This window comes from Centruroides sculpturatus, unplaced genomic scaffold (genome assembly GCF_000671375.1).
Source record: "Centruroides sculpturatus isolate CEXI.00-Female unplaced genomic scaffold, Cexi_2.0 scaffold32, whole genome shotgun sequence".
Taxonomy (NCBI): Eukaryota; Metazoa; Arthropoda; class Arachnida; order Scorpiones; family Buthidae; genus Centruroides; species Centruroides sculpturatus.
This window is the reverse complement of record NW_019384445.1, coordinates 374,681-398,528: the sequence shown is the minus strand read 5'-3', so window position 1 is coordinate 398,528 and position 23,848 is coordinate 374,681. Positions and strand designations below refer to the sequence as shown.

General features: G+C 32.0%; 1 protein-coding gene and 1 long non-coding RNA gene across 2 annotated transcripts in view; one reads left to right on the top strand and one right to left on the bottom strand.

The window, feature by feature from the left end:
• Positions 1-8,134, bottom strand: part of LOC111620350 (GTPase-activating protein and VPS9 domain-containing protein 1-like) — a 39,826-nt gene extending 31,692 nt beyond the window's left edge. The window contains exon 1 of the mRNA XM_023362267.1: positions 7,976-8,134. Coding sequence (XP_023218035.1) covers positions 7,976-7,992 — 17 coding nt within the window. The 5' untranslated portion in view covers positions 7,993-8,134. The remainder of the gene's footprint in view (positions 1-7,975) is intronic.
• Positions 8,135-20,373: 12,239 nt separating this feature from the next.
• Positions 20,374-20,858, top strand: LOC111620339. The gene is made up of 3 exons (XR_002755900.1): positions 20,374-20,468; positions 20,638-20,724; positions 20,784-20,858. It is a non-coding gene; the product is annotated as an uncharacterized LOC111620339 (long non-coding RNA).
• The last annotated feature ends 2,990 nt before the right edge of the window (positions 20,859-23,848 follow it).

Sequence of the window (23,848 nt, the reverse complement as noted above, 5' to 3'; positions counted from 1 at the left end):
TACAATTCAAAGAGAGAATCTTTCAATAACTGATTAATTATATTATCATAGCTTGGAGACCGAGTTTCTTAAAGTACTCAGTGTATTTATTATCTCATCAGTATCTATAGGTTGGTCTAAAAATAAATCAGCAAAGCTTACTGATTCTGTATACAATAAGAAAAAATCATAAGTCTTCTTATATAAAACTTTAAATAGTATTCAAACCAGATCGCTATATCAATCCTCTCTGAAATTACATGTTTGCTGAAAAAACATTTAATCAAATTTCAGAAAAGTCAATGATAGAGATTTTTCTAAAATATAATTCAATCTCTCAAAATCTCTCTTATCCTTAGCAACACACAAATTCTGAAACAATCTTTTCAGACTCAAATATGTCTCAATAGTTCTATTTGATCTTTTTCTCTGCAGTTATCTCGGAGGTTTTCTTTTCTTCTGCTGCAATTATCAACACTAGACCTGCTTTCTCATCAGAATGAATTATTCTATTTATTAATAAATAAATTGTAGCATTCATTAATATTACCTCCTTCCAACAAGTCTTTCAAGACCAACAATTTGTCTGCAAGCATGGCTTAATAGATCAATGCAAAATTGTCTTTCCAACGTATAACTGAATACTTATTATTATTAAAGGAGATAACCAAACCAGTAATCACATCAGAAAAATCAAAGGCAGCTGAAACTGACAAATGATCAGAAAAAAATATTATCACAAATAGTAAAAGTACATAACAAATTACAAATCTTTTAGTTCTGACCACAAATAGCAAGGGTGTCATACAACTGCCTCTGCCACATTGTCACACTTCCCTGGCCTGCTTGATCCCAATCTGTCACTGATCAAACATGTCTGGGATCATCTGGGATGCCAAAGTTGGACAGTGTAGGAGTTCGGCCAAACTAGAGAACTGTGTAAAATAATCAAACACCTTAGTATTTCCAGCAACGAAGTATTTAATAAAATAAAAACGTTTTTGACTATATTTAATAGTCTTCTTCAGTTAAGCCACTTTAAAACAAAAACAAACGCAAAATAAAACACAAGCAATACAACGGTTTAAAAATTGAAAATTAATTACAACAAAATAAAAATAAAATGTAAAAACAAAATTAAATTACAATAAAATATTAAAAAAATTAATCGTCGTGGTAAAAATATTTCCATGCGAAAGATAGACTTTCTGTGTCTCTATGGTTGACGCATCCTTTGTTAATATGGGCCTTGTAAATTTCAAGTTTTTCAATATGTTTAAGTACTTGTTTGTCATTGGCTGTCCTAATTATGGATGCTTTGTCCCTAATGTACATTAATATCTTGATGTTTAGCAAAGGTTGCAAGGACAGTGCTATCCACATTTTTAGTAATAGAATACTTATATTCTTTAAGCCTCTGTTTTAAAAGTCTCATAGTGTCACCAATGTAAATGAGATCTAAATTAAAACGGCAGTCATTTGAAGGAATAGAATACACTCCTGCACTATTGTTACGGTTTCCTATCTTCTTATCATTTCATAGAATTCTATAGATCGTAGGATTACGACGATAAATAATTCTTAAATTATTCTTGAGAGATAATTTTTTAATCATTGATTGCAGGAAAGGTATATAGTTGAGAACTACTCTTCATCCTTGGTTCTTAGTTGTAAGTTGCTTATTTGTTTGATTACAATATTTAGCAATAAGAGCATTAACTTCACTTATATGATACCCCTGTTATACAGCTATTGTACAACAGGGATATCGTAACATTAACCTCAAAGATAATGAATGTATGACCATGATGAATTTTAAATCCTTATTTCCATCTATAAAATTACTGCCTTGCTTTTGCGCTGAGAGACTTTCTTTTTTCTAACATTAATAATGCAACGAAGTATCTCCAACACATTTTAGAGCTTGCACACCTAATTTGTTATACTTCGTTTCTTGTATTTGAAGGGAACACATATTTACAAGAAAGAGGGGTTCCTATGGGGAGCCCGATAACCTCGTTATTATGTGAACTAGTATTACGACGATTAGAAAGTAATGTACTGCCCGTCTTTATAAATGACATACAGTCAACCCCCCATAACACTGTTGATTTTTCCATTTTATATGAATTCCATGTTGTACGAGTCACTTAGATTTTACAAATACGTGCGCTGTTCACAGCCCGGCACATGTATTTGTAAAATCTAAGTGACCTGTACAACATGGAATTCATATAAAATGGAAAAATCAACAATGTTATAGGGGGGGTCGACTGTACTTGTATATGCAAGATACATTGATGACGTTTTCATCATTTGGAGGAATAGTGATAGCGATCAATATTTCCTTAACAAAATTAATAACAACCCATATGGTGTGACTTTATAAATGGAACAAAAAAGTGACATTAACGTAAATTTTCTGGATCTGTCCATAATTTGTAAATATGGTAAAATTTGGACAGATATTTATTGAAAGCCTAGCTATCTACCTATTATTATACCAAAGAATTCCTTTGATCATCAGAATTTTAAGAATGCAGCCTTTCGATCATGGATAAAGCGGGCCTATACCCATTGTACGAGTATGTTTGACACAAAGAGAGAATTAAATTAAATATGTACAATAGTTTATTCTATTCCTTTAAATTACATACATACAGAAGTTTATTCTATTCCTTTAAGTGACTGCCATTTTAATTCTGATCTCGTTTACATTGGTGCCACTATGAGACTTTTAAAACAGAGGCTTAAAGAACATAAGTATTCTATTACTAAAAACGTGGACAGCACTGTCCTTGCAGCCTTCGCTAAACATCAAGATATTAATGTACATTAGGGACAAAGCATCCATAATTAGGACAGCCAATGACAAACAAGTACTTAAACATATTGAAAAACTTGAAATTTACAAGGCCCATATTAACGAAGGATGCGTCAACCATAGAGACACAGAAAGTCTATCTTTCGCATGGAAATATTTTTACCACAATGATTAATTTTTTTAATATTTTATTGTAATTTAATTTTGTTTTTACATTTTATTTTTATTTTGTTGTAATTAATTTTCAATTTTTAAACCGTTGTATTGCTTGTGTTTTATTTTGCGTTTGTTTTTGTTTTAAAGTGGCTTAACTGAAGAAGACTATTAAATATAGTCAAAAACGTTTTTATTTTATTAAATACTTCGTTGCTGGAAATACTAAGGTATTTGATTATTTTAAGTATTTATATTCCAGTAAGTTATTTTATTTTATTAGAGGACTGCTTGCAGTAACTTTGGACTGAGATGCTGCAAGCAGTCCATAGCACATCTTTATTCCTCTGTGCCAGTCTGAATCATATCATCTACTTACACTAGAGGTGGACCAACAGGGTACTAGAACTTTCTTTCATTTATAGTTTTCTTGAAATAAATGATCCTTTTGCTTTTATTTTGTAATCACTTACTTATATCACCATTGTACAATTTTGTTCAATTCTGACAACCGCTTCTTGGTATGCTAATTTTTATGTTACTGTAGTGTGTAAATTATGATTTGAAATAAATTTGATAATATGAATAAATGATTTGAAATAAATTGTAACATGTGTCTGTGTTGGCACCTTAGTGCCAACACAGACACATGTTACAATTTATTTCTTGTGACAAGTCAGCTAAGGCTATAGAAAAAGAATCTAAAAAAAAAAATCATTTGGATCTGACATTGAAAATTAACAAAAATTAAGCACAATAGAAGTGCACAAATTTCTTTCAGGAAATCACTTTTGCTAAACTACAAAAAGTTAGATAGCACTAACATCAGAGTAAATTGGATATCCCTGTATATATTATCAATGTTCCCTCTTTCCATATTCTCATTAATTTCACTACAGATCTTTTCCATACATTCTTTCTTTGCTTTACTGGTTTCTTTATCAATCATAATTTTGTATTGTGTTTGGTTGTTCTCTATATTTAAAACTATTAGTACTTTAAATCATCTCTAGAATTTCCTTTGTTATCCACAGTTTGTACATTGTTCTCTCATTCTGAAATATTTTTGGCAGCTCCAGAGACATGTATGTATATATGATTAATAAATATATAAAAAAAGCAAAGTAAGAATGGACAGACATGATCTGCAGTGAAATTAATGAGAATATCATAATAAGAAACATCAAGAATGCATATGATTTGAAACTTCAAGCTTTGCTTGTATTTTTCTGAATGCAAGTAAAGCTGGAAGTTTCAAATCTTAATTTTGAACATGAATTAGAACATATGTTAAACCTGAGTAGGGCTATTTAAGATATCTGAAAATGTTAAGTTGTTTAATTAAAATTTGCTAGAAAAAGTGAGAAAGGTGTTTTTTAATAATATATAGAAGTTCTAGCTTACAGTGTAAAGAATCAAGAATGCATGTAATATAAAAACACATTTTACTGAACAAAGGATAAGCACACATACAATTGAGGACAAAAATGGAAAAATTCTGATTGAGGATGATAAAATAGCATATAGATGGAAAGAATACATAGAACTTCATCAATGATTTCAATAAGCATGTGCTTGAAGATTAGACTATGGTGGATGGAGGTGAGATTAGCCCATGGATACCGAAGGAAGAATTTAAAACATGACTAAAAGAACTAAAACTAAAGCCAAGAAAAGCAGCAGGAATAGATAGAATATCTGCAGAAATCATTCAAGCTCTGCAGGATAATGGAAGATCCATTCTATATAAATTAGTTAATCAAATGTATATCAGTAGAATCATCCAAAAGAATTTCAAACAGAATATAGTGATACCTTTTACTTCTAATGCTTCAGAGTTCAAACTGTGCATGAACTGAAAAAAACAAATGCACTCAAACCATAAAGAAGTTATTAACAATACCTTACTGTTCTTATTTCTAATTTAATCTTTAACCTTCTACTCGGACATATCTTATTAGTAGGACGTTACACTGGTGTTTAATAATTGATACAAAACTGCCAGTTAGATCAGAAAAATAAAACTTTTATTAAAATTCACCTGTAGTAGTAATTTTTTCTGTACACACATACATATACGTGTTTTGGGTAGACATACCCCTCATCAGCAGTATTACCAAAAACAGCTTAAAATAATTAAATAAACAAATAAGACAATTTGTATAAAAATTCCCAACAATAAAATCATTTTTTCAAAAACTTACAGTAAGGACGTATCCTAATTGCTTGTACACAACATTTATATTTCCAAATTCTACAATTTTCAATTTACAAAAATTCATTTTTCTATGTAAAATCAAATTGTAATCTTTCTAAAAATTTATTAATTTAATGTAAATTGATTTAATACAGAAAAACGAATTTATGTAAATTGGAAATTGTAGAATTTGGAAATATAAATGTTGTGTACAAGCAATTAGGATACGTCCTTACTGTAAGTTTTTGAAAAAATGATTTTATTGTTGGGAATTTTTATACAAATTGTCTTATTTGTTTATTTAATTATTTTAAGCTGTTTTTGGTAATACTGCTGATGAGGGGTATGTCTACCCAAAACACGTATATGTATGTGTGTACAGAAAAAATTACTACTACAGGTGAATTTTAATAAAAGTTTTATTTTTCTGATCTAACTGGCAGTTTTGTATCAATTATTAAACACCAGTGTAACGTCCTACTAATAAGCTATGTCCGAGTAGACAGTTAAAGATTACATAAAGAAGTCATCTTGCTCTTGCACTATGCTAGTATGTTTTCAGTGCTTTTTTCATTTTGTTTTTGGTACGTTTGGTTGTATATATTATGTTTATTTTTTTATTGACTTTTAACAATATATTCCTGCAATTTTTCTTTGATGACATCTTTTGAATGTACCCTACACTGTTTATCCATTAGTTCAAAATTTCCCAAATGGAACTTTCTAAACCACATTTGCAAATTTGAAGCTTGGGAGCATTTTACCCATATACATTATGAACCTTTCTCACATGTTTGTACTACATTTTATCCATTCTGAAATTCATAGAGTAGCATGCCAGATATGCTTTTTATCTGAAGACATTTTGACTCAATTTTATTCAAACAAAATATAAAGTAAAAGATTTAAAATAAGCTTCTAAACAAAGAATACAATTTCTCGTTAGCAATAATGTGTTAAATTTCACAACTGTTACAATTAAATCACACAACTATGTTAAATAATGACAGATGTTAAAACTTAACACAAATTTTCCATTCAGCCCAATGTAACCTTTACTTGCTAAAGATGACATCCAAGAAATGTGTAGAAGCAATAAAAACTAAAAGAAAGGTTGCAATATTGATAATTGAAACTAAAAAGGAACTTATTTTGAAGCGTGAAGTGGTACACTGGTGATAGATATAGCTGCCTGTATAAGTTGTCAAAGTTGACAGTGTGCAACTAATAAATGCAATTTTCATTTTCTTATATATAGTGTTTACATATTTTATTTAGTGCTTTGTGTTTTAATTTATTATTACAGCATTTATTGTGTTATTTTTACCTTAATTATGTGTATTTTCTGTTTTAAGTTTATATTGAAATGGGTATTGTTTAGGATTTGAGAATGAATTAATTCACTTTTCATTATTCTTACGGGAAAAATTACTTTGGACTTTGAACAAGTATGAAGCACACTATATACTAATAGAAAAGGGATCTAAGAAAAGGGACAGTAAAGTGTGAAGATCACAGAACACAAAATCTATTGCAACACTTATTGAAAACTCTCAAGGATAATATTCTACAGATCAGATGAAAACAAACTTGGTTTCATGAAGAACAAAAGCATAAGATAAGCCATTTTGAGAGTATGCATGATCATAAAAAAATCAATTATAGCAGATATGCCAGTATTCATTGCTTTTATTGATATTTCTATATCAATAAAAGCCTTTAATAAAAGCAGTAGACTATTTTATTCAACACTTATGTATAAAAAGCTATGAAAAAATACAAGGAAACTAACTGTAAAGATATAAAGATAAATAATACAATCTTCAATACAAGATGACATAGCTCTGATTACAAACTGTGAACGAGAGCCACAAAAGGCATTGAGAGACCTTAATGATGTACTAAATAACTGCAACCTGAAAATAAATCTTACAAAGACAAAAGTAATAATTTGATCAAGAGGACATGAAAGACATGCTAGAATAACATTAAAGAAAAGGAATTAGACAGTATGGAGAACTTCCATTACCTGGGAGCCTCATAACATCTGATTAAAAGTGTGGAAAAGATGTGACATTGAAAATTTCTAAGGGAAAGAAAACATTCTACAGAATGAAAGGAACACTAACATTGAACAATCTGTCTGTGAATATAAAGAGAAAACTCATCAAAAATTACATTTGGCAAGTAACCTTGTACGGCTCAGAAATGTGGACATTGTGGAAAAAAGTAGACAAAATTACAGAGCTTCAAAATGTAGTAATGGAAGAAAATGCTGAAGCTATCTTATGGACTTAAAAACTGTCCAATGAGCATATTTTAGAGCAGCAGAAACCTCAATTATCCTTATCTCTAAAAATAAATGAAGAGGACACTAAAGGAACAGCATGATAGAACATTATTAAAACATTCAAAATAAATGAACATATTTTTTGAGGAAATTATGAAAAGAAAAGTGGTAAGAGAATGACAAAGAATGAAATACTGGGATATAATGAAGGGCAGAACACCTTACAACAAGATTACAAAACTAGCACTAAATATCATAGAAGTAAATGACAGACTTCATGCTGCCCACTAACCCTTAAGTTGAGAAGAGAAAAAAATCCTCGTTTGATATGACCTTTTGTAATGTATTACATGCAGAATAATTTGATCTGGCCTGCAAAGTATTTTCTCTTTTTGCTTACTAACACTGCTAGGATTGAAAGTTTTCATAATTTCGATATTTATATTCAATAGAAAACTTTTAATTCCAATACAATTTTTAAAACAAAAAAATATTTAATTATAATATAATTTTTTCAAAACACACAACATACCTTTCTACACGATCCATTAAACTTTCTAAATGAGCCAGAGTGGAAAGTAAACCTTGTCGGCAGCGCACCAGATAGGCAATGTATGATGCACGAGATTTATAATCATCTTTAAGTGATTTAAAAAGTTTTTGACAACTGTAAGAATTTAAATTAATACATATTAACAATAACAATTACTAAATATTGGTATAATTTCACTGTTGAAATACCTATTAACATAAAATTTAACTTAAAGTATTTGTAATTATGTTTGTAGATTATACCACTCACCAAACAATCACCAGTTCATGTCACAAAAAAGGCAAAATTCTTACGAAATTTTCATCTATGTGAAATAGACATCTTCAGATCTTAACCATATCAAACAAACGGTTAGTAAAATAGAAAGTTTTTTTAAAAGTTTGGATTGATTACATAATTTGATTACATTGTGTCAAAATTTATGTAATGTTTGGGATATAATTTCAAAATATGTAAAATATTTAAAAGATATCCGAATACATAATCAATTAGTTTTGTGTAAATTATTATGGTGGTCATCTCAAGCAATTCGAAGTTATATACCTCAAATCGCTTGACATCTATTGGGCAGTTAAACAGGGAGTTGCTATTAACTTCAAGGAAATGGACACACTATCCACAGCTTGGTGTGCCATTTTTGAACTAGATTCCACCAACATAAACTTGCACTAAGGATAATTTAAATTACAGAAGATATTTGCATCATAATAATTTACACAAAATTAATTTATTATTTATTCAAATATTGTTTAAATATTTTACATATTTTGAAATTATATCCCAAACATTATATAAATTTTAATGCAATGTATTCGAATTATGTAATCAAACCAAACTTTTAAAAAAACTTTCTATTTTACTAACTGTTTGTTCGATATTGTTAAGACCTGAGAATGTCTATTTCACATAGACGAATTAGATAAGGAAACACACCTGTTGACTTCCAACAGTAGTTTAATACCATTAAAACATTTTTGACCTACTGCTGGAAATCAAAAGGTGCCTTTCCTTATCTATTGCATTAAAACCAGTTTGCCTTGAAAATATTCATATTTATATTGCTGAATGGAATCACAGTAATATTCCACTTTAGGCTATCCCAACACAAGCTTGTGCCCTAGAAGCTTCCAGACTAACAATTATTAATCAAAAGCAAGGATTCAAATGGCATAAGTCACCTCTAGGTGACTTATGCCATTTGAACATCATACCCAGCAGTGGAAATATAGAAGTGGTCAACGGAAATTGTGGATTCAAATTGCATCATGCCTAAAGACGATATCAGCGCAGGTATCTTAGTAATCGGTAAATTGCGATCAGAGTCGAAAGGATGGTGTCGGATAAACCATCCTGGGCAGACCTTTCTCACAACCTGAATTGGTCTTGAATTCCACCTGGAGACAGTTAAGAAACCAATAAGAGAGTGAGAAAAGGGAAACCCAATGAATGAAAAGAAGAAAAAGGGAAAAGGTACATGTAAAACCGTCAGTGTGAAAGGACAGATGCATGTTTGTTCTTGTCCTCATCTTTGACTTCATCTTCTTCCATATAAACATTCTGAAGTCGTCTCTTCCTCCTGTGGTTACATCCTGTGCCTAAACTCAACTGCTTTGGACTCCTGACCAAATTGCTGCTGCTCCAAGGCTGTCCAACCGAACATCAAATTGAATGAATCAAGACCAACTGAAACATCAAGACTTCAATTTGTCACTTGGACTTAATATTTCTGATGTAACCATAACTTTCATCCAAATAAATGGTTTTATGTTAACACTTGTTTTCTATGCCTCCACCATCAACACCCACATACACAAGGACCCTAGACCATCCTGAACAAGGGAGTAAAATTCCCCCTATAATCAGCATACTTACATAAAGATATAGAGGTATCAGAAAGTTTTTTCTACAGAGGTATAGCTTATACAATTTAAATTGTTCTTGATAATAGTTTTCTAAAGTTATTGCATGAATTTTTTTTAAAAAAAGTTGTCTTTATTCAAATTTATTTCATCAATTATCTTTCCAGCCAATTATTATATATACTTATATCTAAAACATAATATTGTTTGAATCAAAACAAAAAATTTCAATTTCAAAGTATTGATAAAAAAGTTTTGGCCACCACTGTATCAGATAATGAGTAATTATTTATTGTGATATCATCGCAATGCAGTGTTGTGTTCTGTGCGACTTGAATAACGATGATGTAATATAAAAAACATAACTTTATTTTCAAGCGGACAAAAGATACATAAATATACAGGTCCCAACTCTATTGCGTCTTCCTCTTGTGAGTGCAGAGACAAACTATGGTGACGGTTGCACCGAAAATAAGCCCATTCAATCACCACACAGACTCATGTATACAATATTTGTGTCACGTAATTATACAATCTTCAATCACGCTTAATTAACAACTAACTTATCCTATATTCTAAACATACTTAATATTAAGTGTGAGATTAGCCGGGGGTACCTTTCCTCTAGGATTGTTGGTACCACTTATTCGGTGGCTAGTTGGTGAAACTAGTTCTCAGGTCATCTACAAGAATGGCTTTTCCTAATCCAAGGAAAATCGAGGGCAAAAAGACTTACAGTTGGATATTTCTAGAGTGGAACTAAAGGATTTCACAATTCTTCATTTTTACGTCAAGATCCTGACACCAGTTACTCAATTTACCATTACGCGGATTAATACACATATAGAGATAATACGGATTTGATTCAGATATTGAATAAGAGACATTTCTTTAACATAGGAATAAAAGAATTTAATAAACTAGGATAAACAAAAGTATACAAAAAATGGATATAATCCAATAATTAAAATGAGCAATTGAGAGAGAATATGGGTTCAATTAAAATATACGCTTTGAGAGAGAGAGCTCACAAATTCATTGATAATCATACTACCTCAAAATGTGCTTTGTCTTTATCTTCATATGTATTCTATGATCATACTTCGTTTCATGGAGAGGTCTTTATTTGGCACAATATTATAAATTCTTCTTTTCTCCTAACTTAACTCATTTTTATACTCGATTGGATATGACTAAGGGCATTGGCCTTATGGATCAAATATGGACCATGTCGGTCTTCTCTGAGATCCTTCGACGTACTCCCCAAATCATGTAGATCTTTGACTATATCTCATGATTTGCGACCAATCAGCATATTTGTATTTTCTCACATGACCGGAGGGAAGGGGAATTATTGAGGGGTCGACAATTCCCAAGGGTGGTGAGATTTGTGATAGATAAATGAAAAACAAAAGGATGTGTCTACTTCCGTTAAAGGAAGTGACTCTTTCCCACGTTAGAAAAACGATAATTTCACACCTAAAATGAAAGAATATTTTACTTCATAATTTTAACTTTATATTTGAATTGTTAATTAGACCCAGGGACTATTTGAATCTCACATAAGATAGAAAAAGATTAGAGAATAAGATCTTAGGAAAGAATGAGTTTTTAGAAAAGGGGGTACCCGTTGCTCCACACATGTGTTTCTCAATGGTGACAAAAGGATGCAACGTTGAGATTTTGAGATAACCCACTTTTTGTTTCGATACTAAAAATTTTTCCTTATTTTGGTTCCCACAAGTGCTCTCTGTTTCTCCTCTCTTGGCCCACCATTGTTCTGATGTACCAACGATCATATTTCTTTCTTCTCAATGCTGCTTAACAACTCGGAGCTCACCGATTGCACGTCTTTACTCTTAGCTATCTTGGCCAAAAAGTGTCCCAACTATCGGGAACTTGTCCCGAGGGCCTCTTGCTCTCTATTGTTTCATTCCCCACATCTGCAGAAGTTGGGGTGGGTGGAAGGTTCTAGAAGTTGGTTATTCCACTCAAGGGAAAAAGTGTTATAATGTGGTGTTCTTGTGGTTGAAATAGTACGATCCACAAATGAAATGCACAGAAAGGAACATTGTGACAGTTACAATAATAAACACTTTCTTTTATTTCAATATGAACAGGTTCAGTTTAATCAGGAATCCCAACTGATGTATGAAATATTTACAATGCGAGGGGTATCAACAGAAAATCTTTCAGTTTGACAATAATTCACGGTATGACGTCCTCCTAACGCGTAACAATTAATATTTTATATTCGCGTAACTAAATCTAACTTAATCCTAACTTAAGGCTAACTTAATACTAAGGAAATGACAAGGAAGACAGGACAGAGGGAAGGTAAAAGAAAGAAAGAAAGAACTTCACCCGGGCCTTTCCCTTTATGTTCTGATGTCTCTGCGCTTTGGGTAGGATTTTCTCTTAACAACAATGGCTCTCAGCTTCCACTATGTTCTTGACTCTCCTTGCTTTCCGGAAGGTCTTCAACACGCCAGTTGCTGGATCTCTAATCGTGGAGATTCCACTTCCTTGGGCTCTTCCCGATCTATCTCGAGGCATCTGTAGGCCTTATGATCTGACCGTGGTTCCTCCTCAGTCCGTTACTCACCTCCTCGAAGAATTCCTTTGTTCTTCGCCACGAAGTCACGTTTGGAGCTCCCTTTGACACGTCTAGCTCTCTCCGTGTCTCATTCAATACTGCCTTCCTCTCTCTTGCTATTTTTCCACCATCCCTCCTACAACTATAGCTCTTTCCAATTCTCAGAATGGCTAATCCTACACACTATTGTTCTTTCCAATTGTCAGAACAGCTAATTCCACCCAAAGGCTATAACTGTCATTTGGAAGGTTCTAGAAGGAACAGACAAAGGAAATAGAAAAAATAGGGAAAGAAGATTGGAATTATAACTATATACAATTAAAATACATATGTCGATATGGCCGACTGACACAATAGAACGTATTAGATAAGAAAGTTCCAGAAGGAGGAAGAAACAAAGAACAAATGAAAAAAATAAGACTATACTTAAATTACTCTATACATATATATAGTAATGTGAGCCGCCGGGGAGGTTGGGACTTCTTCTCCTTCCCGGTGACCTACTTTCTTGTCAGGGATGGCGTTTCATTCAGTTACGCGTTACGCGAGTGGAGGAGAACCGGAGGGGTCGACGATAAGACGTTGGCAAAGTCGAGTAACGACACCATTTAAAAACAAAACAAGAGTTTATTAACCTAACTAACTAAATAAAATCTTACAAAACTCCTTAGACTTCGCGGATGAGAGAGAGAGAGTTTACAATAATAAGTGTTCATACCTCTTTGCATATACTAGTGGGATATTTTCCCGTAATGTCGTCCAAATGGATTCTGATCGATGACACAAGTATAGGTCGGCAATGAAAGTGTAGGTCTGCGATGGGAGTGTAGGGCTGCGATGGAGAAGGCGATGCCTGACTTCGACATTTGGCGATTCCCCCAATGAGGGGAAGGTGTCGGGCTTTTATACGTTTTGTGGTGGGAAAATTCGTCAGGTGACCATTTGTTTTCGCAGGTGTGGGGTTAAAGTTGGTGTTAGAATGACAACAATATGACAAATTTTGTCGATAATTGTAAACTATTCACGGATTGATCGTGAGAATGTTTATAGTTAAATAGAAAGAGTTAGAAATTTCTCACGCATTTTATATTTCGTTTTTGGAGGTCCAAATTCCTTTAGTTTTAAAGGAATTTTTATTTAAATTTATTAAAATTTTAAAGGGTTAAATGCTTTCATTACATTATATAAACCTCGAATTTCACAGTAATATGGCATATAGCCACACCAGCCTGCAATTTTTTATCACAATGTTCTTAATTTTTTAGTACTGTCTCGCCCCTGAACGTCATACTTTTCCTGTTGGCAATAGAGATGTGCCAGTTATCTATCTAATGCTGTTCAGAGGAAAAATTTTTGAATTGAAATAACATGACTTCAATACAAATCAAATGTTCATATGTAGTTAATCTGGGCATCCTATCACTAAGCTTTCCATACCTGGTTTCAACTTTATCTATCTAACTCAGTTCTTGGGATTAAGGAAGGACAGACAGCCAGACAGATGACAATGGAAATTTATAAATCTACAATTTTTTAAAATAGCAGCAAAATAACCATTAGCCATGTAATAGTTAACAATATGTTTTTCAGTAGAATATGTTCTAAGATAAAAACATAAAAAAATCATTTAATTCTATCAGTTGTATTATTATTTTGATTAACCTTTCATAAATAAATGCTTACTGGAACTAATTAAATAATGTAAAAATAAGCAACACATTTCACCAGTCCAGCACCAAGTTTAATATGTTAAAAACGTTTTTGATTGATTTAAGCGATCTTCTTCAGTTATTCTATCATTTTAACAAACAAAGTATTCAAATTTATGAAATACAAAATTCAAACCGTGGATGCACATGTTGATGGTAATGCGCATATCTGTTCTCAATAAAATTACAATGAACATAAAAATGAAAAGTTAAAACAAACTAATTAAGAATAAATGAAAAGTATACACCAAGTAAATATTAAAGTAACTAATTAATAATGCTATCTATGAAGATATGTATGTTAAGCTATGTTATCATTAAAAGACTTCCAGGCTGAGGACAAACCATCGGCATCTCTGTGATTGATGCACTGTGTGGTCATTGTGCTTTGTGAATCTCCATTTTTTCCAGGTGTCTCACTGCTTGTGTGGATCTTGTAGCTCTAATAATTGCCGCTTGATCCCAGAATACTATGATATGCTGCTATTTGGCACATGCAGCGAGGACCGTACTATCAATGCTTTTATTCATCAAGTATCTGTGCTCATCAATCCTTTTCTTCAAGTTCCACATAGTTGCTCCTTTGTACAGTGCACTAGGTCAGAGTTAAACTTATGGTCTTTATAGGTATACAGTATACCCGTGTCAGGCTATTACGCTTATATCTTTTCTTATCATTTCTTAATAGCCTGTATACAGTACATTACACCTATAAATTATTTGTAGATTCCTATTTCTGGCAACTTTCTTAACCATTTTGTTTAGAAACGGAATGTAATTAAGCACATATCTTTCCTTTTGTTCAGCTCCTCGTTGTCGGCTTCGTTTCTGAAAATTTGTAATAAGTGTATTGATTACTCTTGTTCGGTATCCTTGTTGCACTGCTATGCTCCATATATAATCCAATTCTTTATAAGTATCATATATGCTAGTGCAGTGTGTGTAAGCTCTTTTTATCCATGATCGAAAAGCTACCATTTTGATGTGTTCTGGATCTGAGGAATTCCTAGGGATGATAATGGGTTGGTAAACCAACTTATGATATATATTTGTTCTGATCTCATCTTCTCCGCATGTTATTGTAAAATCTAGGAAGTTAACATTACTCTCACTTTCTTGGTCTAGTTCCAATGTTAATCCATACAGGTTATTGTTAACTATGCTTATAAAATGGTATGTTATGATTGTTTTTCCACAAAATGAAGATATCAGCCACATATCTCGTGCATACTAGTATATCTTACTGGATACCTAAAAGATCTTACTGGACAATCTTCCAGTAAGATCTTGGAAGACTGTCCAGTAAGATATTTTCCAGGACAACTGAGTGACTTCCTGATTGTGACTGAAAGTGCTTTAAACTATATTTCTAACTTAGACTTACATTTATGATTTGTGTTCTTTCTTTTTCTGCTTTCTGTTCTTTTTGTCAATTAGATATGTAGCCATATGCTAAATAAATAATAACTAGTATATCTTTCTGGAAAATGGGTAGGATATTGCTTTTGAGCTTATGCAGTACTAATTCATAGAGTACAGCCATCATAGGGCTACCAATTAGTATGCCCCGTCCTTGCAGGTATGTTTTACGTTCAAAGTCATAGAATGACATGTAGCAAATCAAATCAGTTAACTCCAAAATGTGCTTATGGTATTTCATTGTATTTTTGATGTTAGCAAATAAAAAGTCCCTCAAAGCACAAAAGCAAGGTTGTAATTTAATAGAAGGGTATAAGACTTTGTAATCCAAGAGAGTCATCCATTCCTTGTCCTTAGTGTAATTTTTGCACCAATTGTATTGAGTTATTTATTGAAAAGGGGTACTCTTGAATTTTTTCCTGTATAAATTTAACTAGCTGCTTTTCTATTCCAAAAGTAGGTGCATTGCATTTTTCTACCACTGGGCGTAATTCTGAGCCTGGTTTGTGTGTTTTTCCAAAGGTAAAGATTCTTGGCATTCTTGGAGCCTGAATGACAGCTTTCTCCATATTTAACGCGTTTAGTTCTTCGCCCAAGTTAACTTGGGCAGGCTACATAGCCTTACATAAAACTCAGTCCTTTCGGCCCCCCAAAAAAATTTTTGTTATTTTTTTAATTTTTAGAATGTTTTTTAAGTCTCCAAATTTTTTCAAAAATTTTTACCCGTGCAAAAAAATTTTATTGCAATTTTAATTAGCCTTTGATAAGGCTTGATTAAGGCTTAATTGTTTTTTAACCCCTTAAGTTCCCAGCAATTTTTGATATTAATTTAATTAAACATAAAAAATACTTAAAACTGAAAAAAACGAAAGAATTGCGTTAATTTTGAAGAAAAAGCTTCAAACTTTATTTTCTTTTGTCTGGCCTTTCTGTGAAATTTGACACCAATGAGTCATTGTTTACACAGCTGGATGACCTTGAACACAGCTGGAGTCGGATTTCCCAGGACATTCTCAGAACTCTCTTCAAGGGTTTAAAGTAGGGTGAGTTCTATCTCGCCATATATTTTTAAATATTTTTAAAAAATTCAAATTTTAATTGTTATTTCCAACTCCCCGACTTAATTAAACGCATATATAATAAAATATATTAATTAAAAAAATTAAAAAACTATTGGACATCAGATAGCAGCTTTAAATAACTTTACCAAAGAAAAATCCATGCACTACAACTTTAGAACGATTAATTAATTTTGATAAAAAATCCCATTAAAAAATGTACTACTGGAGTTAAGATGAATTTCCTGATTCTTTGTTATAATGTTTCTAAATAATTATCAGGTGCAATAAGACATTCTGTGTTGTTGATGTGTTCTTGCAATTTCTGGTTATAAGAATCTCGTTTGAGAAGCACTATACCCTTAGATTTACCTGCCTTTATGACTACAATATCATTCCTTTGTAGCCAATCCTTTGTTTCTTTTATGCATTTGTGGAATCGCCTTGCATTCGGGTAAACTTGTTTCTCCCTCTGCACTGAATCTTGCTTGCCATCTGATGTAATCCTGCATAGTGTTATTCATACCCTTTATGAGCAGCTTGACATTAGGTATAATGTTTTCCGGAAGAACTGTTGGAGTAAAAGCAAAAAATGGGCCATATTCCAAAGATTCAATTAAGCATTGTGGTGGAAAAATATTGTCCCAAGCAGTTATCACTATGGTTTTTCTTTTGTGTGGCCTAACACTCTGGCATCTGAACAACCATTTAAGCTTATTAATATACAGTCGACCCCCCTATAACGTGGATTCCTATAATGGAAATTCCTATAACTTAGCAAAAAAATTGTAGCAATATTCGTATAAAGGAACTCCTAAAATTGGTCCAGATTCTATCAATCTTGTCGCGACACAAGTCGGTGACAAGATTGATAGAATCTGAACCAATAGTGGATGAGCAGCCGAACTACTTTCCTCCGGCCCTGCGCCATGCTACGGAGACTTTAGGCAGCTAAATTGAGTTTGCTATCGTCTGTACAGTATTATATATAATACTAGTATATCTTACTGGATACCTAAAAGATCTTATTATAATTATATATATAATTTTTGCCGTCTAGCGCCACACTACGGAGAATTTAGGCTAGTAAGTTGAGTTTATTATCGTCTGTACACTATGTAAATTAGGTACCATAAGTCTAATACAGCACTAATTTTATACATTTCTTGTGAAAGAAACATTTCTTATTCAATGGCCATAAAAATTATTTATATTAATGATGTCTCCAAAGGTCAAGTTATTTTTCTGCGAAAAATTCGTTATCAGATATCGCGGCCGCCATTTCGTGCGCTGTTCCGCAACGAAAACAAGCTTGAGCAACGTCGTAGTCGAACGGTGCACATTCGGTAAGTAATCCTACAATTTTTTGTTTATAGCATAGTTTATACAGATTATTCCCAAAAAATTATATGTGTTTTGGAAATGTTGAGTAGAATTAGTCGGTTAATTTTATAGAAGAAAACCTTTCAAACAGCCTTAGTCTGTAAACTTCACACGTGTCGGGCTGCGATTGGCTCATGTATTTAATGATTCCTACAACGTAAAATTCGATTAACGTGGAATGTATCTAAGCGTTATAGGGGGGTCTACTGTATTTACATTTTAAATTCATTTCCAACAAACAAGATAACGTAAGGACTTTGTCATTGACCTCCCTTAACAGAGCTTGGTCTTTTTTATAAAGCTCATCTTCTAATTTTATAACATTGTGCAATAAAGAATATTACTGCCGTCTTGTATTTATAATTGCCTTATTGAGGCCATCAGAAATACTTATATCTTCTCTTATCATTTCTCAACTTGTTGCCAAAGTTGAAGCGTAATAGCCTGACAGGGTATACTCTATACCTTTAAAAGACCATATGTTTAACTCCAACCTAGTGTACACAGGAGCAACTATGCGGAACTTGAAGAAAAAAATTGATGAGCACAGATACTTAATGAATAAAAGCATTGATAGTACGGTCCTCGCTGCATGTGCCAAATAGCAGCATATCATAGTATTCTGGGATCAAGTGGCAATTATTAGAGCTACAAGATCAACACAAGCAGTGAGCACCTGGAAAAAATAGAGATTCACAAACCACAGATGACCACACAATGCATTAATCACAGAGATGCCGATGGTTTGTCATAAGCCTGGAAGTCCTTTTATGATAATATGGCTTAACATACACATCTTAATAGATGACATTATTAATTACTTACTTTAATATTTACTTAATGTATACTTTTCATTTATTTTTAATTAGCTTGTTTTAACTTTTCATTTTAATGTTTATTGTAATTTTATTAAGGATGAATATGTGCGTTACTGTTAGCATGTGCATCCACGATTTGAATTTTGTATTTCATAAATTCGAATACTTTGTTCGTTACAATGATAAAGTAACTGAAAAAGATTGCTTAAATCAATAAAAAACGTTTTTAACATATTAAACGTGGTGCTGAACTGGTGAAAAATGTTTATTTTTAGTTTAACCTTCCAACAAAATATGTAAAACATGCAAATAAAAAATACAGTCAACCTCCCTATAACGCAGTAGATACGTTCCACTTTATAAGAATTTCGCGTTGTAAAAAACCTTAAATACATGAGCCAATCACAGCCTGGCACGTGTGCAGTTTATGGACTACGGCTGTTTGAAAGGTTTTCTTCCATAAAATTAATCGATTCTACTCGGCAATGTACTACACCGGATTAAAGAAAATAAAAAACCAACATACCAGGGAACCTGTTTCCGGTGTGCTTCTCGGTAAAACAAAGTGTTACAAACATTTTCAAACTTGTAAGTTCTTCTTCAGGTAACCAACGTCTAAGCGAATGCCATTCAAATTCAATTAAAAAAAAAACACCATTAAGAATTCTATCGCACATCACAGCAACCTAAAATGCTGTCTCAAGGGTAGGGAACACACTAAGTACTTTACTGGGCAAATAGCAAAAGTAATCAGTATAACTGAAGCTACCCTTTGTGAACATATCCTGACAGAGGTCATTCGGAAAAAACTAGCCCTTCTTCCTACTAAGGAAGACCTACAAAAAATTGTATCCATTAAAGGGGAAAAACTGAAGAGATTTTAACTGAACTTAGGCTGGCAAAAGAACAGCAAAAGGCTACAACCAAATTCTTAGATTTATAAGGTTGCCTCATACAGCCGATTTAGCCACTTCCTGCCAGATTCCGGATATACGTCATCCATAGTCGAGCCGTGGCCTAGCGACTGCTTCGCTACTGTAAGCGAGGGAAGGAAATTTTGGAATTTAACTATTTTTTTAATTTGTCGAGCGTTTTTAGACTCATAATCTTCGAAGGTAAATATATCTATAATTATTACTATTATTAAACATAATTATGTTGATAATTATATCGATAAAAATTGTTCGGAACTAACAAAAGTGTTCCTAGAACAGTTTGAAATCAAAATTGATTATATTATCAAAATAACATAGATTTAACAACAACATAGATTTAAGCAAAGTACAGCGCTACGAGGAATTTACGCGTTTTGCCGCTTGCTTCGTGTTCGGGAATAATCGTATTATATACGAATCAATGAAATGACTCGATAATTTGAATCACCGTAAATTTTGAGCTTATTTTATGCTTCGAGCAGACTGCGTTATTTGGAATCAATGTTAATCGAAGCAGCGTTAAGCGGAGTCTTACTATTTTACAAAAATAATTCCTGGTATTTATCTATATTTACTGAATAACAAAAATTATATTTTAAAGAAAAATATTCCAATATCGTAAAGGCGATGGACTTTTTTTTATGGGAGATCCTTCTTCAAGGCTTCACGATGATCGAATCGTTTTTCTTCTACAGGTAAGATTACATGAATTAAATACTTAAATACAATGAATTAAATACTTAGAAATAAGTGCAAATTTCCATAATATGTTATATTTGCATCATAATAAAACTTCTAACATTAAGAAATTTTCACTATTCTGAGTAAAATTAATAACGAATAACAAACACATTTCTCGTCTAGTGGTTTTATGGTTATGTATTTGAGACAAAAGCGTGGAAACAACTCTGTGAAGCACTATATCATGCCTTTAGTCAAGAAAATTTTCAGGTAAAATATTTAATTAGTAAAATCACTAGTTCTTGGCGTAAATTTTATTTATATTATAGATTCACTTTTCCGGTAATCTTTGTTTTGGGCTTTGCAATTCTTCTGCCTCTACTCGGAGATGGTCCTCATTGGCATCGTNCCTGATTCTTGTCATGTTTGCTCTGATCATTTCACAGAAAATGATTTTGAGAGAAATTTAAAAGCTGAATTATTAGGTTTATTGGCAAGACCTAAACTAAAGAAAACTTCACTACCAACAGTAAATTTAGGAAACATAGAAAATAAAAATATTAAGCAGTCAAATGAAAGAAAAAATCATGTATTAAAAAAAATAGAAAAAACCTGATAAAAAACTTTTAGATGTAAATAAACAGGATAAAGGAAAAGAATCTCTTAACAAATGTAACAATTGTAAAACTTTAGAAGATCTTAATTTTAAATTAAAACATGAAAATTCTATTTTAAATATGAAGATTAATCATATTGAGATAAGAATGCGAGCAATCCAAAGAAATCTGAAATTTTGGAAAAGTAAAACTCATCATTCAAAAAGAACATGAAAAATTGAAAAAAATAAAAAAAGATTTTGTTATATCAATATTGAAAGGTACCTTTACAGAAACACAAATACATAATCTGCTAGAGAGAAAAAAGAAAATTAAATGGAAGAAAAAAGATATGAATTTGGCATTTACTTTGAGATATTTAAGCATAAGATCATATTTATACTTAAGAAATCAAATGAATATCCCGTTACCTGCAGTTTCGACACTTCTATGATGAGCTTCAAAAATAAATCTTTGTCAAGGCATATTAAATGATGTTATAAACATCATGAAAACTAAAAGGCTTTGAACTTTCAGAAGAAGAAAAACTTAGTTCTTCAGTTTGATGAGATGAAGGTAAATACTGTATATACTGTACTCATATTGATAAAACCACATAATTCAATAATTATTTTAATTTTCTGTTTTAACATTTTACTGATATTTCAGGTAAAGCATATATATGAATATGATAAAGTGAGGGATAAAGTTATTGGACCCAATAATCAAGTTTTAGTAATGATGGCAAGAGGACTATTTGCATCATGGAAACAACCAGTTTACATGGATTTTGATGTTAAAATGAAAAAACAACTTTTATTTACTGTTATTTCAAAACTTTTTGATGCAGGATATACTGTTGTTGCTGTTGTTAGTGACTGCGGTGGACAAAATATAGGATTATGGAAGGAATTAGGGATAAATATATTTAATACTAAATTTATACATCCATCTAATGGAAATAATATATACTATCTTCCAGATGCACCTCATTTGTTAAAACTCATTAGAAATTGGTTTTTAGACACAGGTTTTCTAACTTCAGATCATACATTAATAAACAAAGACTCGTTACAACAGTTACTTCAAATAGATTCCAATGAAGTAAAAGTTTGTCATAAATTAAAAGAAGAGCATATTACACGTCAGAAATTTCAACGACGAAATGTTAGGTTAGCTTGTGAATTATTTTCTAATTCTACAGCTATTGCTATTAAAAGATAAATTAAAACTGAAAATGCCTTAGCAGCTTCTGAGTTTATATCATCAATTAATGCATGGTTTGATGTTATGAATAGTTCAACACCCAATTTTCATTACAAAATTGATTATCCCTCTAAATGTGCTTATAGCATTAACATAACAGAACAAAATAATATACAGTGGAACCTCGGTATACGTCTGCTTTAGAATACGTCCAATTCGGAATACGTCCTGTTTAGACAAAACAAATTTTGCTCGGTATACGACTTTTGTTCGGTATACGACTTAATTCAATTATATGCGCCATCTATGAACAAGTAGTACTATCGGTGTACTACACTAGACTAGACGTTCGCGGTGCTACGGTTTATAACTTTGTTAAATTTCTCATGTTTTAATTTGTAAGTAACATTTTATTATTTATTAATCATGAATTGCAAAAGGGCAACAGAAAAATAAAAAAATGACTAGAACCACAACGGAACTGAAAAAAGAGATTATTGAGAAATATGAAAGTGGCACGCGTGTTCGAGATTTAACTGTTGCATTNAATTTTGCTCGGTATACGACTTAATTCAATTATATGCGCCATCTATGAACAAGTAGTACTATCGGTGTACTACACTAGACTAGACGTTCGCGGTGCTACGGTTTATAACTTTGTTAAATTTCTCATGTTTTAATTTGTAAGTAACATTTTATTATTTATTAATCATGAATTGCAAAAGGGCAACAGAAAAATAAAAAAATGACTAGAACCACAACGGAACTGAAAAAAGTGATTATTGAGAAATATGAAAGTGGCACGCGTGTTCGAGATTTAACTGTTGCATTCCGTATTCTGACAACGACGATATCGACAATCGTCAAAAATAAAGACATTATTAAATTTGCTAACGTTGCGAAAGGGGTTAAATCAATTTCTAAACAGAGATCGAAGACATTAGATCATGTCGAGAAATTTCTTTTGCTTTGGATAACTGAAAAACAGTGTGCCGGCGACAGCGTATCGGAAGAAATTATTTGCGAGAAAGTTAAAAGGATACATGATGATCTCATGAAAAATCAAGCAGAAACTAGCGAGGAAAGAGAGGTGTTTAAAGCCAGCTATTTTTTTACATGAGAACGGATTAATCATTTTTACATTGCTTCTTATGGAAAAGGTTGGTTTGGTATACGTCCTATTCGGTATAAGTCCAAACACTAGGAACGGGATTAAGGTCGTATACCGAGGTTCCACTGTACTTGATAATACTTACAGAATAATTGAAAGTACGAGATGTGTATCTAAAAAAATCACTTCAAACATTTCAAAAAGGAATGCTTATATCTATTAAAGATTTATTTTTCGACCTTAGTTCAAAATTTCCTAAATACCATTATATCTTAACATGTAAAGTAAATCAGGATCCTTTAGAAAATCTATTTTCACAGATTCGAACTAGAGGTGGTTTAAATGATCATCCTAGTCCACTTGAAGTAATATATAGAGTAAGAATGATAATTTTAGGCAAATCACCAGGAATATTGCAAAATAAATTAAACACAGAAGATCAGATAGCTGAAAATTATTTAATAAATGAAATGTTTGAAGA